This window comes from Hyperoodon ampullatus (genome assembly GCF_949752795.1).
Source record: "Hyperoodon ampullatus genome assembly, chromosome: 17".
Classification (NCBI taxonomy): domain Eukaryota; kingdom Metazoa; phylum Chordata; class Mammalia; order Artiodactyla; family Ziphiidae; genus Hyperoodon; species Hyperoodon ampullatus.
The window spans coordinates 42,266,904-42,291,098 of record NC_136930.1 but is presented as its reverse complement, the minus strand read 5'-3'; the positions used below and the strand labels follow the sequence as shown (position 1 = coordinate 42,291,098).

General features: G+C 34.4%; 1 protein-coding gene across 5 annotated transcripts in view; it reads right to left on the bottom strand.

Moving 5' to 3' along the window:
• Positions 1-24,195, bottom strand: part of VPS13B (vacuolar protein sorting 13 homolog B) — a gene marked incomplete at both ends in the record, with an annotated part of 778,321 nt that overhangs the window by 546,660 nt on the left and 207,466 nt on the right. For all 5 annotated transcript variants that reach the window (XM_079722541.1, XM_079722545.1, XM_079722542.1 and 2 more), the window contains 2 exons: positions 17,493-17,666; positions 18,458-18,592. In XM_079722541.1, coding sequence (XP_079578667.1) covers positions 17,493-17,666; positions 18,458-18,592 — 309 coding nt within the window. The remainder of the gene's footprint in view (positions 1-17,492; positions 17,667-18,457; positions 18,593-24,195) is intronic.

Sequence of the window (24,195 nt, the reverse complement as noted above, 5' to 3'; positions counted from 1 at the left end):
TATACAAAGATTAGGTTCCATAGTTAGAATTCAAGTAACAGCCTCGAAGTTATGATACATTTCTTCCTTCATATAACATGAATCTTTTCTTAGCCTATGCTTTATGATTCCATATTTTCTAAAATTCTTCTTTGGACTAGACATCAGATGGTATTAAAAAGATGATAAATAAGAAGCACAAATAATTAGTTGCTTTGTTTATAAGTAGTTGTGATTCAAAATAGAACCACAGCCTGTATGTCAGGAAAAATATAAAAATTTTGCACATGAATGGAACTAATACATAAAATTTACCCAGAACAATATGTCGAGCATATTTTGTGAACCTTGGAGACAAACACATTTTAGACTTCATTTAAAGTAATCAACAAATTTCTATCATTATATCTAAAATATTTAATATATTTAATAATCTGAGTATATGTGATAAACTTGAGCAAAGTAAAATAATCTATGCGTTTGATTTTTTTAAATTTTAAATATGCTATATTTAAACATGATCTTTTAAGCTACAAACTTCAGAGGCTGACATCAGAGGCCATAATCATTAAAAGTAATGAATAAAGCTGGTCAGTAATTAAATTGATCACATCTCCCTGAAGACCAAAAACCTACTAGATGACAACAGAGCTCAACATTTTCCAGCTGCTGAGGAGTAAAGGCTTTCAACATTTGGATATATGCAGGCACCTTATTTTCTCAGGATTTCAAAGTCCACATGCAGGCTGCTGTTCAGCTATTATAAATGAGTAATTCAAGTAGGGCATGACTGCTTCTTGTACTAACTTGATAAAGATGTTTCACTCCAAATGCATCAACAGTTGTGTTAAGTCATCCCTTTCACAGGCTGACTGAGGCTTACTTATGTTATGGTTTGTTAACAATGAATCCAAAAAAAAAAAAAAGATGTATTAACCTGTGCATTTGTTTTTCTAAAGCTAAAAATCAAGTTCTACTTAATAATTAACTTCAAGCTAAACCACAGTTTATCAGTACAATCTAATGATAGCAATATTTAATTTAAAAAATTTGTTTTAGAAAACAAAAGCAGTAATAGCAAGTATTACAAATATTTCATATTTTACAATCACACTGTAAAATTTAAAATACAATTTTCTGATTATAGTTATCTGAACAAACTGAAATACTTTAGAAGGAAAAGTACATTACCATAAATATGTACCATGCACTTTTTAACAATTAAACATTTTATACTTTTACAAAAATATGGACTTGCACTCATAATATTGGTTGGCCAAAAAGTTCATACAGAAAAACGTGAACAAACATTTTGGCCAACCCAATAATTACCAAACATTTAAAATAAAACAATATAAGCCAATTGAAAGTATTTGCAATGTTTAAACAATAAGAATTTTCAACTCGTATGTAATCTTTTATCATTCCAGGCTTCAAAATCTATCATTTGAGAAACCTTTCCTAATATCATTCAATCCTCCCTTCCCATTCAAATTAATCTCCCCCATCTATTTTCAGATAGAAGTACTTTTCTCCCAATCAATTACAGTATTTGTTAAAGTTAAGCTTGTTTTTTTAGAATTAGCTATATGTGTATACTACTTGATGGGGACCTGTACTGAATACATTTTTATACCAGCCTTTAGCAGTTTTATGTATGCAGCCAGAGGCCAATAAATGAAATTAAGCAGAATTAAATGAACTGACTAATCAATTTTGGGGGGTCTGAATTCCTCCACAGTCTTTGCTCTTTGGTGTAATGGGTAAATGTATGAGTTCTAGAGTCAGACTGCTTCAGTTCTACTTAAAATGCTTAGCATAATACCTGGGGCATAGGAAGAACCAGAAAAATATTACTATTATACCAAATGTCTCTACCACCCTAAATAAGACTTGCTTCTCGTTCCTTTTGTACCTCATCTCAGCGAAAGGCACTGTACTCTCCAGCTCTCCAAACCAGACACTGCATGCTTGCCTACTGTGTCCTTTCCCTTAGCCATTATATTCAATGAACCATCAACTCCTGCTGACTCCAACACATCACAGTCCTACAAATTTGTGTAATTCTATTGACAGCATCATTTTTTTTCATTGCAACATTCTCTTAAGGTCCCTGCCTCCTGTCTTTTACCCTCATCCATACACTGGTTTCTAAACCAGCCTACACTGGTTTCTAAAGCAGAAATATGATGATAAAAACTTTCAATTGCTCCCTTTGGAGCTCAGTCCAAAATCTTTACAATGACTTTCAAGGCTTTTCATAACCTGAGGGAGCTTGCTGATCTCATCAGGCATTAACTCTTATCATGTTCCCCTTCCATTCCAAGCTGGCACGCAACTTATCTGCAGTTTCCCCAAACCTGACCCATTTTTCCTCCTCTAGCTCATAATTAATGTCTCACCTTGGACATGACTGATTCCAGGAATCCTTTCCGAAGCCCCAAGTGTGGGTAAACGGTTTCCCTGGATATGAACACATACTATCTTCTTTTATGGCAATATTTTAACTGCCTTTTAATTATCTGCTTATCTGTAAGTCTCCCTCAATGAACTATAAGCTCATTAATAAGAAGTAAAAGGGTTTTTTCAACTTTATATCCCAAGCTTCTTGCACAAAGTAAATATGTACCTGATTACTTGAATTACGTAATAAAAAGAACGCAAGACAAGAAGAGTCAGTTTTACCTCTTCCACTCCCTAGCTGCTTGACTCTGATGACATCTGACCCCAGCTGTAACATGCTTGCTTTATTCCTTTCTTCTGGACTAGAAATTATCTTGAAAATCTCTCCCCTATAAAATATATGAATTCTTCTACCTGGGATTACTAATTATAACAAAATCTTATTTTAAGGAAAACTGACAATTAATGATTTAAGAATATAAAATTAATTTTTTAAGTCTTACCCAATAACTGCTAGTTCAATGTTATCTACTCTTCCTTCCCTCTTACCTCTCCATTCAGTGACTGCTCATCACCCTATCAGAGAGTTTTAGGCCCATCAATTCCTTTCTTCCCCCAAAGATTATTCACTAAGCTCTGCCTACTTTTCAACAGTTATAACTCATAACTTCAGAAAATTTCATACTCACATATAGAAATAAATCCTCTTTAAATTATTGAGTTTTCCTCTTCCTGTCCCTCTGTCAACTCTAATCCAATCACGCCAAGAAAATGTTCTATTTTTCTACAAGAAGTCCAGAAGTAACCCTAATCATAGCTAATAATCATAAATAATGCTTGAATGAAGAAAAAAAGAAACTATTTGGAAATGAGGGTAAAACAACAAAAAGCAACACTGTTATCAACTTCTAATGTTCTTGAAATGCCAATAAATATCTTTAAGTGTCTCCCTAAAAGTATCTTTTTACTATTCCATTCTCCTAAGTCTACTTTTACCTGAAATAGAACAATTATAGATATTAAAGTTTTTTATTTATTCTTCCATTAAAGCAGGGCTCCCCAACCCCCGGGCTGCTGACTGCTACCAGTCCACAGTCTATGAGGAACCAGGACACACGGCAGGAGGTGAGCGGCAGCAGCGAGCGAGCAAGCAAAGCTTCATCTGCCACTCCCCATCGCTCTCCATCACTCCCATTATCACCTGAACCATACCCCCCCAACCCACCGTCCGTGGAAAAATTGTCATCCACGAAACCCATCCCTGGTGCCAAAAAGGTTGGGGAACGCTGCATTAAAGTACTATTTTTAGAGTATTGACTCCTACTAGTTTTCACTAAAAATTTAGAGTATTTCAACTTCATTGTGAGTTTAACCAAAAGGAAGAATTTTATTGAGTTGGCCTTGAATTTTAAATATGACAATCCTTTGTTCCTATGTATTCAAATATTCACATGTGTATTCAAATATCCTAAGCATTCAAATATTCAAAGAGCTAACTTGTAAGTGGACATTTAAATCAAAACTCACTGACGCTTTTCTGTTTGCATGTATCCCAGATAGCTGACTCAGAATAAAATAAAATTTCAACTATATTTTGAATGGGAAGACATTTTAATTATAAATAGAAAACAAATTAAAGGAAAAATAAAGTCATTTAAAACATTATAATCACTAGACTGAAACTAAGGAGAAATGCAAAATATGCTATCTTAAAATCTGATATTTTATTCAGCTACATACTAAAACCCTCAAAGCATCTATAAAAACTAAGCTGTAAACTCTGGCTTTCAGGACACACATGTGTTTTCAAAGTGAAATTTATTTAAATATTAAAGGTTATATAAGAATTAATGTGCAAGAATGCTTATTTGTGAGCTAAATAACCATAATAGCCATAAATTAGTTGAAAATAAGTATTTTGAAAAAGAAATATTTAAAAATAATGTTTGTTTGCAGAAAATACCAAATACTCTTCCTATGAGTATAAATATGAATGAGAAATGACTCATAATCCCATCAAGCATTAATAATCACTATTAAAAAGTAACTTTTCTAAGAATATATATATAAACATATATTTATATACATATGTTGAGAGAAATTTTTAAAAACCAGAATCTTATTATATGTAGGTTTATATATTTTTTTGACACAAGCTTTTATTATGAACATTTTCCTATGATACATATTTTCTATTGCCTAATTTCAAAGACGCTCTTCTTTAGATATATCTTAATTTATTTTATAATTTGCCTACTATTGGACAGCAAGGAAGATTTGTGATTATTATAAATAAGCTGACATGACTACCCTTACATTTTAAACACAAGTCTTTAAATGCATCTGGGATTACTCCTTTAAGGATATTTAAGTCTTGAAGACTCCTATAAGTCTTGAAAGTAGGATTATGAATGGTGACCACTTTTAAAGTCCTTAATAAGTTTTGCTAAATTGATTTCTGGAGCGTTTGCACAAATTAATAGTCCCACCAGACTTTCATTTAAGTGCTCATTTCATAAACTTCTCAGCTTTCAGTTTTATAATTTATTAAGTATTAGTTTCACAGGTAAAAATTGTTCCTTACTATTGTTTTAATAGCCATTTCTTTGACTACTTATTAGTTTGATTTTTTTTCATGTGTTTTTTATCATTTGTATTTCTTACTTTTGTGTCCTTCAGCCATCTTCCTGTGATGTATTTTTAATTTTCTTTATTGTTGTTTATCTGTAACTGAGTTCTGCACAACTCTGTCTACTATATTCTTGCAAATACTTTCACAGTATTTCAGAAATCCATCTCTTCAGCAGAAAATATCAGATAAGATGTAATTTTTACATTTGAAGAAAGGCTTCTTATAATTTAGATAACCCTATATAAAGCATTTAATTCTCATAAGAAAAAATACAATATAACTATTCACTAAAATAAAAATGTCATAATCAAGAGACTGTTACTTCTGTAAGGTTCAGGAGCTCCTCCTTCCTGTGTATATGTATGTACACTCTCTCTCTCTCTCTCTCTCTCTCTCCCCTTGTTTCTCTGATATAGAGTAGGTATTCAAATTTTTGTTGTATAAATACTTTCACCAGGAAAGCTTTTTAATAAGTTAGAACACATTATTTACTTTAAAACCAGGTTAGAACATCTTATTTATTACCTCAACAATATAAATAAAACATAAGGCCTTTTTCTGGAAAGTTGCAGATACTGACAAAGCACCTGGCTGAAGGGAACTTAATATGACAAGATTTCAAAAGTTAAATTCAAATTAAGGTCTACAGAGGTAGCCCAGAATTCTTCAACAATCAATACTTCCTTTGGACAAGAGGAAACTGTTAACTTCATCACTGCCCTCTGCCGGTGGTATTATTTTCCTTTGGTTTTCCCTCCATATACCGAATATTTGCCTCACAAAATTACTCCTGACCTGCCTCTGTATTTAAACTACCACAGCTAAAGATAGCCTAGCCATGTGGAATTTAGTAAGGCTTGAATGAAAAAAATTGTGCTTCAATGAAGAGCTCTGCATTGTTCAGAGTACACCTTCCCAGGTTATCCAAGTGTGATTCTATGGGGACTCTGCACCTCTCATTGCCGTTGAACTATCTTAAAAATCTCTAAATTGTAGATAACTGATAGCAATGCAAAAGAATTATTCACTATAGATGCAAATAAATTGTCAGGTAAAAATTTGACTGACCTCCCTTCCCCACTGCTGAAGGAGCCTGTTTTGTGTCCATTTCCAAATTTATTACAGTATTACTGAGCTATAAATGTCCGTTTTTTTTTTTTAAACTCTCCTTTGATCTGGTTGTAACACCTGCCTGCTTCTCTCATTGGTAATAATGTTAGTAAGTTTTAACGTTTGTCCATTTTATATCTATACGAGAGTCAAGATTTCACTTGTTTTAAAAAAATTATTCTTTAACAGGCTGAAGCCAGACTACAGTTTTCCCTCACAGATCAACTTAGAAATAAAATGATGTGGGCCTGTAGACAATAGGGTTATACCCAAATGGCAAAAATCATTTCATTAGGACCAGCCTGTACTTACCAAATACTTATCATGTACTTGTCATGACCCTGACCAGTTTCATGGGGAAAGAATCCTATAAACAGTTATGACTGTCTGCCTTGTGATATGGTCAAAGTGCCATGGTGCTGCTTGAAAGGGGGTAATTAATTAGGAAGGGAGGAGAGAGAAGAGGGAGGAAGAGGAGGAGGAGGAAGGACAGAAGTCAGAGGAAGGTGAAACTAAAACAAACAAAACATTCTCAGAAAAGTTCCTAAATTCTTACACATTAATGGACAACTGACTTTCATCATTTATTTACAAAACAAAGTAACTGCACAAGGATGATTCCTGTGAATACTATACTGACTAGAAAGGATGCAAAAGCTATCTGTGGAATCAAGTTTCTTCTAGAAGGGATGAAACAATTAGGGGAAGAGCCAGGTAGCAAAGGCTGATGGGAATTTCACTCCTGTTTTGTAAATCAACTCCTAGTGGTTCACTAAGGCTTCTACTTCTCATTTGACCAATATGACAGCTACTATACAGCCAACTTCAAAATCTAAACAGAAGATGCAAAAATAAAACGCACTTTGAAGACATCATTATCTAAAATATAAAAATAAACTGAAGTAATAATGGTAGCTTTTTGATCCATATGAAAACACACAAAACATTATATATTTTATGTTGAAGTTCACTTGAAGCCCATTACCACCTGAAATACTTCTTATATAATAATTTACTATTTACAAACGAAGATACCACTTACTTAGTTTGAATACCAGTTTCCTTTTACTTATACAAGCAGTAAAAAATGCAAAATTTTTTACCTTGTGCTATAAATAAGGAAAACAACTGGTCACCCATAAGGTTCAAGAGATTTCTCTCACTGGCTTCCTTCCAGAATCTGGGACCTTTCAAAGAAGCAATCAAAGCAATTTCCCGTTGCTACTGAAACTTTCTGACTCCTAGCATCATGCCATCCAGGAGACATTTCAATCTGGAGAAGGTAGGATCCTGGGACTAGGTAAAGGATTTACTCCTAGCTTCAGACCCGCATACCCACAAGTTTATAGAGTTAACTTGAAGGAAAATTTAAAGTGGATAGGGATCAGGTGACATGCAGAGAACACGGTAGGAAAGAAAAGGACTTGAGAAAAACCATAAGTATTTAGTGAAAAAAATGATTAACACAGGGTACTATTTTGGACAGAATAATTAATACTTAAAGTTTGCATTATGTTTCACAATTACAATGGACTTGAAGGTAGAGTGTTTAACCTACACAACAATCCTAACAATCAGGTAAGAATATACTCATTTTACAGATGAGAAACCAATACTCAGAGGTTAACTTGTTCAAAATAATATAGTTTACAATGGATAAAGTTGCAGTCAAAATATAAGCCTTTTTAATCATTCATTCATTTGTTCATTCATTCAGTCTTGGTGTTTCTATGTCTATCTCCTCAATATATTATAAATTCCTTTACAGTAGAGACTTTGATGCATCATTTTATTTATACAGACAGAAAACTTGCAAAAAATACTTGTTGAATGAATGAATAAATGAATAATTTTACTAAAAAAATAGGGCAATAAAAATATGAGAATGGCAAAGAAATACAGGAGAGTTTTCCTTTACTTAAGTAAAGATGAATTTGAGAATCAACCATAAGACAAACTTCATGATTTGAAAAAGAAAAAATGCTTTAAATATATATCTGCTTTAATACATTTAAACCTATATGATTTATATGTGTGTAAATTCCCTTAATTACTGTGCTAGATAGAAATTTATATTTTTTATACTTAAAAACATCAGGCTGCATTAATACAAGACATTTATGATTTAAACTTTTGCCCAAAAAGTTATAATCAAAATGCATTTGGCAAATATTTTACCAAACCTTTCACTGTGTATGTGTGTGTATCTGTCTAAATGGAAAAAAAAAATTTTTATAGTACTTAGTAGGATAAAAAATTCTCTGTGCTACAAATGCAGCATTCTCAAAAGGCTATGTTCTGGTAACTATCATAATCCTTCAGAAATTGTTTATATTATGATTAAAAATCACTGTGCTCCTATAGTCCCACAAATAGTTCATATGGTAAAGAAATCAGTAAACTTACTTTTATGCGTAACATCTTTAACATTTGCTCCCCTTTCTGTGCTTGTGATTAAATGTAACATTTTGAAATCCCAAAGTTCTGAGAAAAACATAAATCCTTGTCTCACAGCTGCTGTTTGACTCTGGAAACACATGCATTTTCTTTTCAAGCATCTACCATCAAAACTCCCAAAGGGGTTGGACTGGAGAACACCTGCATCTCTTCATTTAGTTCCAATAACAGAGCCTAAACTCCAAAATTACAAAAATAGAAGCTCTGTTCAGCTGTAGTTACATTTTGCCCCTAATTCCCATGAACAAAAATGCTAGGAGCATGAAATCATTCAGGCAAGCTCTGTCATCAAGAGGATAAGATTTTTTGCACCAGAAGCCCAGTGGGAACATGATAGAAAACTGGCAACAATTACAGATAAACTACATAGTAAAGTCCTCAGGGAAGAGAGAGGAAATGTAATAAGATAGATGGGTATAATTTTTACACATTTATGCCCAAACCACAAATGTGAATTGTCTTTAATTGCTACAATATATAAGCATTCTTACTCATGTGCCCTGTCAAAAATACTAAAAACATAACTTCAAGGCAATTCACTTAATTCTACATTATGAGGAGAATTTTCTGGAACAAAAAACCATTCCCCATAAATTAAAATTTACAATCTAAAATACTGTCTCCATTTTAAAAACTCCTTAACAATTCATATCCTAACCAACCAACTACGAATGGTCAAATAAGAGTGTGTGTGTTTGCTGATATATTTTAATCCAGAAAGAAAATTACCTCCCCAATTTAAACATGAATTTCCAGAGAACAGAATTATAATTGTGACTTTCCTTCCTAATAACAATGATCAAAAGTTGTACATATTTGATGGGTAAAATATAAAATAACTTTTAATATATGGCAATCCAGTAAAGTTAAAACCTTATATTTATTTCTGCAACTAATTACACCAAGGAATAGAAAGATCATCTTAAACTGTATTATATTTAAATGACATTTTAAGAGGAACAGTTGTTTTAAATTATTTTTAAATATCCTCATAATCATTTAATTCTATTTTTCTAGTGTTAGGAAGAAATAGTTGTTTTGAGTTTTATATGGCAAAAGCAAATACAGCATGATCATCTTACTTACACAAGTGACTACAGCCAGATACTTTAAGAGATTATCATCTTTAATAATGGTGAACCAAAATCAATTAGATGAAATTTCATAGAAGACTGACATTCTTCATGTAAATTCATACATTTATTTAGATTATAATACAGAAAACTATCTTAACAGTAGTTTATGTGAAAAAGGACTCTAATTTCCAGTAGCACATAAGCTTAAGAAAAATAGTAACTAAATAGAAGTTAATTATATATACCTGGGAAATACATTCTCTACTTTGTGCTATGTGGAGGATTGTGTTAAATTTTATTTATTTATTAATTTATTATTTATTTATTTTTGGCTGCCTTGGGTCTTTGTTGCTGTGCACAGGCTTTCTCTAGTTGCAGTGAGCAGGGGCTAGCTACTCTTCAATGCAGTGCACAGGCTTCTCATTGCGGTGGCTTCTCTTGTTGCGGAGCAATGGGCACTAGGCACGCGGGCTTCAGCAGTTGTGGCACACAGACTCAGTAGTTGTGGCTCACGGGCTCTAGAGCACAGGCTCAGTAGTTGTGGCACACAGGCTTAGTTGCTCTGTGGCATGTGGGCTCTTCCGGGACCAGGGCCTGAACCCATGTCCCGTGCATTGGCAGGTGGATTCTTAACCACTGTGCCACCAGGAGAGTTCTCGTGTTAAATTTTAAAAGAAACATTTTCAAACATGTAGTGGAAGTACGGCAATGACTCTGAAGGCAAATCATATGGGAAGCAACTAAAATAAATTTATTATGTTTAGCCTGGACTATTCAGTTTTTTTCAAAAAAAAAAAAAAGCTTTTGTGGAACATCTACCATATGCAGGGGAGAAAGAAGGAGCAATTAAGCTAGTGCTAGAACTTTCAGCATTAAGAGGTAAGTAGTGCCATTAACTGAAATTGAATGATGGAGTATAAAATGGGGTGGGGGAGATTACACTGAGTTTTGTTTTAAACATGTCAGGCCACAGTAGAATATCCACAGGGCAATGGTCAAGAGGTGGCTAAAACTTGGAGTTTGGATCTCAAAAGAAAGTAAGTGGACAAAGAGATACATGCATAGGGTTGGTTGCTAAACACACACACACACACACACACACACACACACACACACACACACACACACGGTGTTGATGAAATCATCCAAATAGTGACATAATATCAGGAACAACCTATATTTAAGGCACAGAGGAAAGAAATGTATTTGAGGGGGGAAATGAATATGGTTCAGCAAGGAGAACCAAGAAACTACGTTGTTGTAGTGTCCAGGATTGTGATCCTAAGCTTTTACCCTATAATGAATGATGTAGAACAGACGTCCCCAACCCCTGGGCCATGGACTGGTACCGGTCCGTGGCGTGTTAGGAACCGAGCCGCACAGCAGGAGATGAGTGGCGGGTGAGCCAGCAAAGTTTCATCTGTATTTACAGCCGCTCCCCATCGTTCACAGTACTGCCTGAATTCCACCTCCTGTCAGATCAGCGGTGGCAGTAGATTCTCATAGGAGTGCAAACCCTACTGTGAACTGCGCATGCGAGGGATCTAGGTTGCGCGCTGTTTGTGAGAACCTAATGCCAGATGATCTGAAGTGGAGCTGAGGCGGTGATGCTAGAGCTTGGGAGTGACTGCAAACACAGATTATCATTAGCAGAGAGGTCTGACTGCACAGAGACCATAATAAATCAATTGCTTGCAGACTCATATCAAAACCCTATCAGTGAGTGGCAAGTGAAAACGAGCCCAGGGTTCCCACTAGGCACCATGGTGGGATTCTGCACTATGGTGAGTTGTATAATTATTTCATTATATATTACAATGTAATAATAACAGAAATAAAGTGCACAGTAAATGTAATGCACTTGAATCATCCCCACCCATCACCCGCCCCACCCCCCTGTCCCGCACTGGTAAAACTGTCTTCCATGAAACTGGTCCCTGGTGCTAAAAAGGTTGGGGACCACTGATGTAGAAGACAGGAGACTCCTGAGTCAGACAAAGGACTTTATTACTCATGGCACAGCAAGCAGCATGATTATCAACATATGTATTTGTATCAGTTCCCTTTGCCCCCAAGTTCCACAGAGGTAATAATAAAGACATATCCAGATGGATGCCTGCACATGCAGTGGAATGCATTATAAGAAATGAATCCTGCACCTGAAACTAACCCAACATTGTAAATCAACTATACTTCAATTTAAAAAAAAAGAAGAAATGAACCCTGAGTTGAGGAACCAAATCTTTTATAATGGGCAATAAGCAGGCCTTCCATTAGCTCCAGAGGGACACTAGATCTATCTCCCAAATACTGTTCATTATACAAATATCCTTTAAAAGATAGTCTAGAATAAAGACCAGTCAGTGTCTCCATTCACAAGATATACAAAAACGCAAAAGACATCAGATGTTATCTTTTAATACCTGAAGGCCAAGAGAGACTAAGGTTTCAACAGATAAGGTACAATCATACACAAATGCCAATGAAACATAAGATAATAAGTTTTGTCAGGTATATTTAGGGCTGATATATTATTTCATGTCACTTATAAGACTAAGAAATGGAAGTTACAGTTCAAAAAACAGAGGACCTAATAGTAATCGGACCTAACAAAGAAAGATACTGTTAGATGTTCTCTCCAATGGTAGATACATATATAAGGAGAAAGAAGAGGAGGAAGAAATGTAGGGAGAGAAGAGGGAAGACGGTTAACATGTATTAAGGACTCACTATTTATCTGTCAAATACATTCATATCCTTCACTATCTGTCATAAATGTCCATTTATTCACTCATTCAACAAATGATTTCTCAAGTGTTCCATATGTGTCAGGAAATTTTAGGCGCTGGAGATAAAATGATAAGCAACCAGTGACAAACTCTGTCCTCACAGAACTCACTGTCAAATAGTGAAGACAGACAGCATTCAAATCACACAACTACATAAATATATACTGTCATTAAGTGCTATGAAAGAAACATACAGTGAACTATGAAAATGAATGTAACAGAGATACCTAATCAAATTGGGTGGTGGGGGTAGGGGAAAGGCAGCATCAGGGCTTTCTTGAAGATATAGTAATTGAGCTAAGATCTCAACACTAAGCTGAAGTCAACAGGTATAAGGTGAAGGGGTAAGGATAGTTTTAAGAATCCCAGACAGAAAAAAAAAGGCATATGCAAAAGCATAATCACAACTGAGAAACTGAAAGAAGGCCAAGAGATCTGAAGCACATAGAAAGAGTGGGGCATATCAAAAGGACTCCTAACACTGACTTAGAAATTGAAACAGATGGCCTATAAGTTCCTTTGTTCTAAGTTGATAGTATTTTGTGATCATTTTATATTCGTAAATAGCAGACACCCTAAAATTTGTTTATACATTAATAACAGGATTAACAAATACTAAGAACTTTTTAACAAGCAGAACCTGCTATAAATCATAGGCAAAATATAGCATATGAAAAAGAGCAAAAGTTTATATTTAAAAGAGAAGGGAAGAAAAATGTTTAGAACCTATTTTAAAATATTTTACATACATCAATTATAGTTACCAAGTGCTTCTACCTCTGAAGGAGCCAAAGAAGAATCTAGTTTCTCTATTTATCTATACAAACATAAGAAACAGAAGTGTCACTAAACGGTTCCTGTGAATAGTAACCATGAATGCAGAATGTGGGCTGGCACACTGGACTCCCATAGGAGTCTTCAGCTCCTTCACTGTAATCAGAGCCAGTCAAGCAGAGAAAGTGATCAAGGGGGGGAGGGAAATGTGCAAAGGGAGCTGCTAAGACTTCAAAGACAAAACAACGCTGTGACATCATGGAAGTGTGGCTCTTTTGATAGTGCTTAATATGAAGTAAAGAAAGAGATCCTCAAAGTTAAGAACGTGCAAGGCTGGGTGGTACAATGTTTAGCAATATGGATCCTAAAAATAAAAGACAAAATGATAAATAGCCTAAGACAGTGGGAAAATGTTATATAGTTAGAAGCCCCAGATTCAAGTTCAAAGTCTGACTTGTTCTGAGCCTCTATTTCCTCCTCTGTATGACAAAATAACATTTGCTGTGCTGAACAGTCTTGTTTTATAAACAAATAAAACAATTTATATGAAAGTGATTTTTAAATTGTAAAATACTGTTTTTATAACAAGTTTTACTAATACTGCTAATATTTCTTTCAGTCAATTAATACTTAATTCCCATTAATAAAGCTGTCCATTCCCTCACATTCTGAAATCAGAGCCAGAAAACTCTGCCTCTTTATCCTAATTGAGCTTCTCTCAAAACTCACTTCCTAATATAATATCTACAACATTTTCTGGTCCCCACTGTTATAATATCCCCCTTCAATTTGGGAGCATATGCACAAAGGCAGTTGTCTTCCACACATCATGCCATGATAATCAGAAGCCAATCAGAATGATCACCAAACTCCTCTAAAATACACAATTTGCCTCAAATCAGTTAGCCAATCACTTACTACTCCACATTCCAAAACCTCTCATTCAAATTCTATAAACAAATGGGAAAAGCTCATTAACAACCTCATCTGGATGGTCTGTCTCTAAAAAAGACAGCAGGGATTAATTGTGCTTTCCTTTCCTTGTTCATCTAGAAGAGTTCAACTACCCAGCATCTTTTTTTTTTTTAAGGCAAATATCAATAAAGACTCGTGTTCTTTGCCATTTCCCTTAGGTGCTCCAGCCTCAAAAACCAAAGAAAAGCAAATGCAATCATCACTTACTTGCTCATACATTCACTAAATATTTGTTGATATCCTACTATATATGGGATATTGTTCTAGACACTAGGAACACAGCAGTGACCAAAAAAGACAAAAATTCCAGCCATAATGAAGCATTAAATTCTAATAGCAGGGAAAAATAAAACCCAACAAATCAGTAACATGTATAGTATGGCAGAGTGTGATAAGTACTAAGAAAAACTTTAGAATAGTGGGTAAATAAAATGTGTGTGTGTGTGTGTGTGTGTGTGTGTGTGTATGCACATATATGCAAACAAGAGAGAAAAAATCTTTTATATACAGTGACCAGGAAACAACTTGCTGAAAGCGTGATATTTCAGTAAAATCTTAAAGGATTGTTAATAAATTATTTCTTCATTTAAAATTTATTTATAGTTTATTCATACCATCAGTCATATATACATACACAGACACACACACCTCCAATTTTAAATCTTATTACAGGAACATAAAATTAGTCAATATTACTTTAAAACTGGCTTTGAAAAATAATACTTATGCATTCCCTCATAACCATTCCATAAACACCTAAGCCATGAATGTGGGTGGCAGTTCCCAAGATGGATGGAAAATTTAAATTTAACAATACACTAAATAAAGTATGTGAATGTAGTTTAAGTGAAAACACATTACATTTTAGGATTAAAACACACCCAAAGGAATATTTTCAAAGCACCAAATGCATGATCACATTAAAATTTTACATGCAAATCCATAAGCATATCACTAAATATAACACTAAAGTTGAAGATTAGGTGAATTTCCTTAACAGTAAGAAAAAAACTTTTTCCTAGAAATATCGTAGGTATAATTTTTTTTTATAGTAGTTTACTTTTAGACCCATGCTATAAAGGTTCAAAATGCAAATATATATTTGAGACCCTAGATATGCATTTAAATTACAAAGAATAATACAAATATTGTTATGAGAAAGATCAGATTATTATTTAAACATGCTTGACTCAGTTCATTCTAATTTTGTATATAACAAAACAAAAAATGAAGAATCCCTGTCCAATTTAAGAATATGCAGTAGATTCTAATAAGCTTAGTCCCTTCTTAGGTATCAAAATTCTAACCAGATGGTCTGGTCATTCTAATAACATTTTAATGATCTTATGATTTGAAAACAAAACCTACTGAAAACTACTATTTGGAGAATTCTATAACGGAGTTTCTCAAATGGCATATTTAAAGAATGTAATTAAATAGGCATTAAAAAAAGCATGATGTTGGGACTTCCCTGGTGGTCCAGTGGTAAAGAATCCGCCTTCCAATGCAGGTGAGGCAGGTTCGATACCTGGTCAGGGAACTAAGATGCCACATGCTACGGGGAAAGTAAGTCCATGCACCACAACAGCTGAGCTCACGCGCCTCAACGAGTGAGAGAGCCCACATGCCCTGGAGCCAGCACACCACAACCAGAAGAAGCCCCCGTGCTGCCAACTAGAGAGAAGCCCACGTGCCACAACTAAGACCCGACTCAGTCAATCAATCAATCAATCAATCAATCAATAAATAAGGGGGGGCGGGGAAAGCATGATGTTTATTTAGCCACCAATCCCTTCTCCCTAAAACCAGGGTAGGCAAACCGCATAGGCTAAATCTCACCCACCTCCTGCTTTGTGAATAAAAGTTTTACTGGAACACAGTCACACTCATTCATTTACATATTAGGTATGACTATTTTTGTGTGCTGTAATAGCAGAACTGAACAGCTGAGACAGAATCTATATGGCCCACAAAGCCTAAAAGGTTAGTTATCTGGCCTTTAGTAAAATGTTTACCAACCCCTACTTTAAAGGACTGGTAAAATCTTCTACCCATAGGCACAGTCTTACTTGGGTACTGGCCTCATCCTCACAATTTTTTCCTTAGGAAACCACACCCATCCTCATCAAGTTGAAAATGTCTTTTTGAGGAGTACTGTCTTTAAAGGCAAGCTGACTCAGGGATTCTCAGACTCACCTTTCAAATACTAATTTCTAGTTTCTAGTATGGATACCATTCAGCTGCAAATGATACTATAACAAATTCTGCTTTCAAATGGTTTTGCATCCATGCATATGTACACTGCTTCAAATATTCACCTCCATATAGTCTCTGTGTAGTTAATTACAAATCTTTTCATGGTTTCTACTTTGAACTTAGTGCAGTCATGCTTAACATATTTTCTATAAGCTACAGTTCTAGTCATATAATGTTAACTGAGCTCTACTCTTAGGCAGCTATTTGAAACCACCTCACTGGCCAATTAATTCTAAAGAAAAAATTCAGACTCCTGACCCTTTTAAGAAATCTGTATATAGCTAACTTATTTCTAGCATCATGGTCTTGGCTTTACCAACTACATACTAACTGAACTCATGGCTGACATCAGGCTCTACTTACTATACCTTTTTATCCCCAGTCTTCATTGATAGTTCCAGTATCTCCTCTCAACATGAGAGGTGTGGATCTGCTATTATGGTGTGAATAAAATGAAATAGATTCTAGGCAAAGTGCTTCTAGAAAAAAATTTAACTCTAAGAAATAAGAGCTTGACTTCTGAGTTTTTTCCTTTATTACAACATCAATATCTTTTCCTTTTGTAAAAGCACAGAAGGCCCAAACACCTAATTTTACCATGGCAAACTATGGGTCACAAAGTGCTACTATCCCAAGAAAAATATTTTCCCTTTGTAATGTTTTAAATTTCTTTTACTCCTTTCTATGTATTACATATTTAAAAACTCAGTTGGGTTCAGTAGTAGTAGTAGTTGAATCTGAGATTAACTGTTATACATACAACTGAATTATCTCAATAAAATAGAGTAAAATCATTGTTGTTTGTAAACACGTTATTTATCAAAAATGATACAAAATACTTCATTTGAATTTTCAAAGAGCGTAACTGCAAAGTGTATCCCAACAGACACAAATGAAAAAGAGAGCAAGAAAGAAATGGAGGGAGGGAGGGAAGGAGGGAGGGAGGAAGTGGAGGAAAGGAGAGAAGGAAAGAAAAAAAGTCCAATTTTAAAAGTCTTGCTGGAAAAGAAAATGCAAATAAGTGAATAATGATGTACTTACCGGAACTGTGGCAGTAGTCCATATACTGTGGAACTAGGGCTGTGAAGGCTATTAAATCTGGAGCTAAGAGAGATTCTGGCTTTCTACTCTCATTGAGCCACTTGCTGCTATGAAGGTCTTTAGTGTCAGAAGGACCCTGAAGCAATGGAATTAACTTCTCTTTTCCACTCTCACCTGAACAGAAATATTTATGAAAAAGGAACTCTTATCAAATAAAACATAGGAGTACCCCGAAGATGTTTGATCTTAAAGTATACTAACATCATAATATAAAATTTCAGTTTATACTTGGTAATTGTAGCAGAACATTTAGTTATACTCTAAAAAGTATGACTGATAAAATTAAAAGCACTTTTAACTCTTAAAAGGTTGTTTTAATATTTAGCTAATGAATGTAGAACATGTTCAGAAAAGCTTCTAAAACAACATGAACACACTGTATTCTAAATATTCAATGGAATCTGTACCTATTTAATCTTATCTAGACATTTAATCCACACTGGAAAAAATTAAATAACAAACAGTTTAAGGAAAATATTATGAAATAAAATATTGGAAGGAAGGCGAAATCAATTACAACATTCAGTTGAAAAACAGCTGGGTTTTCTGTTTAATTTCATTATACTAACAACGTTTTAATTTAATTTTTAAGTGTCATATACATCTATACCTCCTATCCCCCCCCAAAAGTGTAAGAATAAACTTTCCTTTAATTTTTCCTCCCTCATAACCATTCTTAAAACTATGCAAAGATTTTTTTCCTTAAATAAAAATTAACCTATTAATGTCAAGAAGTATCATCCTGGCACAATTAACAATTTTTTTCAAGTAAAAATAAAAAAATTTAAAACCTCTGATTCATAGGAACAATGAGTAAATTCTTGTTTCAGTAACGCTCCTTGTAAAACGCATGGCCAATTCTCCTACACAGGCAATAAAGTTTTACACGGTCCAGCTGCACATACCTGGGGCTTTGGCACAAATTTTTATTGATCCCATGGTCCCAGAGGCACATTTGACCAATGATGTGCTGCAGTACTTCAATTCAACATTCTGGATTGAGCCCTCAAGAGTTGGCAGGGGATTCTTAGATTTCACACCTAATAAAAGAAAACTGCAAATGTACTAGCCGACTGAATTTAAATAATTTTTATATTCCTTCACCAAGGCATTTAGACTTAAATATACTTTAATTATCTACCTCAGATGTTCTTACAGTATTTGTGTTAGGCTTCACAATTTAGTGTTTAGGAGTTAAAAAGATGCAATTTTAAAATAAATGGGCTGAACTTGCACAATTATACTTATGCAAATTTGAAACAAATATTTGTTTAAAAATCAGGAGACTAAAAAATCATATTTGGTTTTAGAATATAGAGTAAGATTTTCAATTTGATACAAATTTAACTTACAAACTGAGTTTCATTTAGGCAGAGACATTTAATTTAAGCATGAAACTTCTGCATAAACAGCCTCCTCAAAATATCTTGGTCAGGTGGGGTGAAGAGAGAGAAACAAGATAGCTCAGAACAGCTCCTAAGTTAAAATACAATAGCTTATAAGCAAAACTGACATCCCATGTGTAGCTAAAAGAAACTAAAGGGATTCTATATCAATTAACAAAAAAAGTGAATATTAACATCTCTACTATATGCTACTTGCTGGAGAACGTAAAAGCACAGAAGGGAACAATTACCATGACATAAATGGTAGGGAAAACTTAATTCAAAAAGGAGAGACTCATTTTGGCCCTGAAGGGTAGGTGAGAATTAAAAAGGCAGAGAAACCTTAAGAACATTACACTAACATTATTGCAAACCACTAAAATAATGATAATGATGATGAACTCTAATCAACTAACATTTACTGCAGGACTTACTATATGTTATACACACATCTCATTCAATCCTCACAACAGGGCTGTGATAAAGATGTTATTGTTATCCTCATTTTTACAAACTGGGATATAACAGCTTAGAGGAGTTAAGTAATTTTTGCTCAGTCCTACAGCAGAGAGAAAGAGCTGAGGTGTTTAACACAATTTGATCCTATCACAGAAAACTTCATCACTCATTTCACCTATATTCATGAAGAGTGGCCTTCTTTTCCCCTTCCACATTCCAATCAAATATATATTATCCTTCATATTTGAAACTCCTTTAAGGAGAACTAAGTATGAATAATTAAGAAAATCATGAACTTTTTATGACAGATATATTAAACATTACTCTAAAATCTTTGATCTCAAACTCTGGTGCATTCAAGAAGCCCCACAGTCCTCCAAGAGTCTTCCTGAGATGTGGCCCAGGAACCTGCAGTTTAACTAACACACTACATGGTTTGCCAGTAGTTAAAGAACATCATCTTGAGAAATACCTTCTCACATAGTAATCTTTACTTCAGAAGGACCTATAAATTTACTGATTCCTATTTGACTGTTATGTAAACATGTATCAATTGGTTGCTATTCCCCAATATTCACCACCTGTGTTATTTCCATTTGCAGTGGTACCTATTATCCTCAAAGCAGGAGTCTAAACGCTGTGTATTTATACATTTTTCTATGATTTTATCAGTTTTTAACAAATTCTCAAAATCTATGCCTCAAAAAACTTAAGAAGCAGTATTTCAGAAAGTTAAATGATGCCAACAATACAAAATAAACATAGCAGTAGTAGTAATAACAGTTGTAGCAGTACTACTAGTTATAGCACCTAACACTCAATGACTAAGTGCCATGCACTATGCCCAGTTTGTTATTTTTATTCATCTCAAAAGAAAAAAAAAAAGGTAGCTATTACTATTCCACTTTACATTCAGGAAAACCAAGGTTTAGAGAAATAAGGATTTTGCCCAGGCTGAAGTCAGAAAGTGGGCAGGCATGGTTCACTTTTCTCTTTATAAGAAAAGAAGCTGAGTTACCCTGCATATTTAACATCTACTGTGGATACAGAAGTTATAATCAGTGGATAATTTAAGCTGCTCCAATCATTATGCTAAGTGATGAGAGGGATACAAAATGGAATAATACCCTCCTCCAACTCTCAAGCCCCCAGAGTCAGACTCTCATTCTATGCCAATTTTTTGAAAAAACTTAAAGAATCTAGATAGTGATGAGCAGACAAGAGCTAATCAAAGAGTCTCTCAAGGGTTACTGATGGTGTTAAGAACCAAAAGAATTGAATTAGTTCTGGTAGATGTAAAAATAAACAAATATGAATAGACAAAAATGGCCTTTTAAAAAATTAGTTTATAAGCTGCCTCTTTTACAGTTTACACCAAGTTTAGGACTCTACCTTGAATCTCAAATGATATGTCTTTGTTAATATCTAATGCATGTCATATATAAGACTCTTATCAGAAGAAGTTGCTGGAAACCTCTTCTGATAAGAATCACTTATACATATACAAAGCATCTTAGTTTAGACTAATACTATCAAGAAATTATTTCACTTTTTATGATCATTACATTTCTCAGATTTTTTAAAAAATATTTATTTATTTGTTTATTTGGCTGCATTGCATCTTAGTTGTGGCATGCAGGATCTAGTTCCCTGACTAGGTATCAAACTGGGGCCCCCCTGCATTGGGAGTGAGGAGTCTTAGCCACTAGACTGCCAGGGAAGTCCCTCTCAGATATTTTTAAACTTGTTTTAGTAACTAAAACATACTGCATACTTTCTCCTTAAGAAAACTTTTTCAAAAAGTAATTTGTTTTTAATGGCTCAAGCTCAGATTTTTTAAAAGATAATTATAGTCATCTTTTGATAGACTACAACAATGGAGAAAAAGTGCTAGTAAAAAATAACCTCAGTAACGTAAATTATGGACTTTGGGTGATGATTATGATGTGTCAATGTAGGTCCATCATTCGTAACAAATGTGCCACTCTGGTAGGGGATGTCGATACTGGGAGAGGCTGTGAAGACCAAGAAGGAGGCAGAAAGTATATGGAAAACCTCATACCTTCCTCTCAGTTTTGCTGTGAACCTAAAATTACTCTAAAGAAGAAAAATTATTAATAAAAAATAATTTAAAAATAAACTTGGTTTATTTCCACTCTACCATCAAACCAAAATTTGTAAAACACCCCAAACATAAGTACTAGGGAGGTAGAAAGGAGCAGAGTATTGGCACTGCACAACTCAGGGCACCATTCACATTTTTTTCTGTCTACGTGAATGCAGCTTCCTGAAACTGTGAAAGGAAATCTCCTGTTGGGAATGCAACATGGTGAAACAAAAAGACCAAAAGCTCTGAAACGGAAAAAGCAAGGCTTCAGATATAGGTAGCATTACATATCTAGTAGTTATGTGGCTTAAGGCAAGCCACTATTACTGTTCCATGTGGAAGCCAAAATACTAGTTATTGTTCAAGGTATTTAACTCTGAGAAATCTGCTGAACTTTATACAGAACTTAATTTAGGGAAGAGATGCAAAATTTTGATAAGATGCATAGTCAGCTGACATGAGTCAATAGGACAATCACAAAGACAGTGACAATATCTTACATTTGAAATAATGACTTTACAAAGCATTACAAAGCAATCTCGTGGATTCACTCAAATATTGCTGTAATATTCTACTAGAGGAAGGGAAGAGGGACTCCCTAAGGCACTGCAATTGAAATACAACTTTACGTGGTATACACTTTCAATGGAATAATCTAAAAATAATAGTGAATTTTTGTAATACAATTTAATATAAAAAAATGCACTGTTACTTTTTCCCCTTAGAGTATTTTTCTGAAAAATATTAACTCTGAACACACATTCTTAGTCTTGTGGTGCACCCTTAGCTCAGATTCTTTTTACACTGCCTTTCTTGCCCAACATAATTCTCCTGGCCTCACAGACAAGTTAAACCCCCCGTGTTCAGTAATCAACTTATGATCACTCTTATAATTATCATCTATAAATCAGAAGATCAAATAATGAGAATGACCTGTATATCTGTGTGGAAGTAAAAGATTAAGGAGTCAAGCCATATGTAAGTTTAGATCTGTTTCCTCCTTAATTTTTACGGGCCTAAACCAACAAAGAAATGAAAATGAAAAGATAAGCGCTATATGTGCAACTCTCAAAGAGGCAAGAACTGTCATCAAAATTTCAGAAGATGGATGCTGATGAACAAGTAACAACAAGATGACTTAGAGAAAATTGCCCGTGGGTTATTAAACTAAGAAGCAAGTTGATCTGCAATAAGCCCTGGAAAGATAAGAATTAAAGAACCCAGGCAGTTCAGAGGGCAGGAATGCAGATGAGGCTAAAAAGATGAGCAGTGACTGAAAGTCTATCTAATAACCACACATCCTTTGTTTTAATTCGTGAAGCCACGCAACTAACCCACACTCATCCTGGCAAAAGACTGAAGGGTTCACGCTGGAGAGGTTGAACCAGAAGGACTTTGAACTAAGGGATAATACCAAGGAAAAGGCTGCATGCTAAAAATGGGAGATTGTCTAAAAATCTATATAAAATAGATGTACTGAATAATGAAATCTCCTTTTCTTTTACTCTCTAGGGACGCTGAACGCCAGAGTTACAACCTGCAGGAAAGAAGTGGAAGGTTTTCTATCTGTGAAAACTGGCCAGTCCAAGAAAAAGGAACCAGAGATACTGATAACTGATTATCCCCAAACAACAACAACAAAAATGAGTAAGTGTCCAATTCCCCTACAATAATACCAGCCATTCAATAAGCTCCAACCTCACATACAGGTTCCCAATTAGTTATTTAGTATTTTATTCTACAATATGAGGGCTCATCAGAAACTAGGTATAAATCACTAACATGAAAAGTAGAGATAAACAACAAACACAGAAAAGGAACTTGGGGTAAAAAGACAATGCTGGGAGAAAACTTAGGTAATAATAATTATATTATTGTATTATAGTTACTACTACTACTGCTGCTGCTGCTGCTGCTCTACTGCTGCTGCTGCTGCTGCTATCCTTGGAGGGAGTACAGAAGACACTAGAACAAGAACAGCATGTTTAGATGAACTTTTCAAAGAACAAAATAGAGCCATTAGAAATTAAAAACATGATGTTAATTCTCCTTAAATTAATATAAAAATAAGAAAATAAAGGTGAGGAAATCTACCACATAAATTAAAACAAAAAATCCAAAGAGATTGCAAACGGGCCAAATGACCAAAAAATGAAAGGATCAGCATAAACAATCAAATATCTGAAAAACAAAACTTCTAGGAAGAACTATTAAAACAAAACGGAGAAAAAATCAAAGAAATAATTCAACAAGCTTTCCCCAAATGAAGTACGTGAGTTCAAATTAACAGGGTGCACCATGTATCCAGTGCAACAAATGAAAAAACAAATATCAGGGGTAAAGAGAGAAGCTCCTAAAAGTTTCTGAGATAGAAAACAAACAGATGCATAAAAACAGAAAAATGTTAATACATAAACATACAACATACAATTAGAATGGCATCAAACTTCTCAACAGCAACACTGGAAACAAGAAGACAACAAAGCAATGCTTTTTAAAGTCTGTAGAAAAATCATTCCCAAACTACAAATCTACATATACACCCAAACTACCTTCACATATGAAGGCAGAATAAAGATTCACCCAAACATGCCATATCTGAAAGAAGTTTACTTCCTTTGCTAGAAAGACAGTTACAGAACTGTGCTCCACCAAAAAGAGGAATAAATCAGGAAAGAATAATATATGTGAT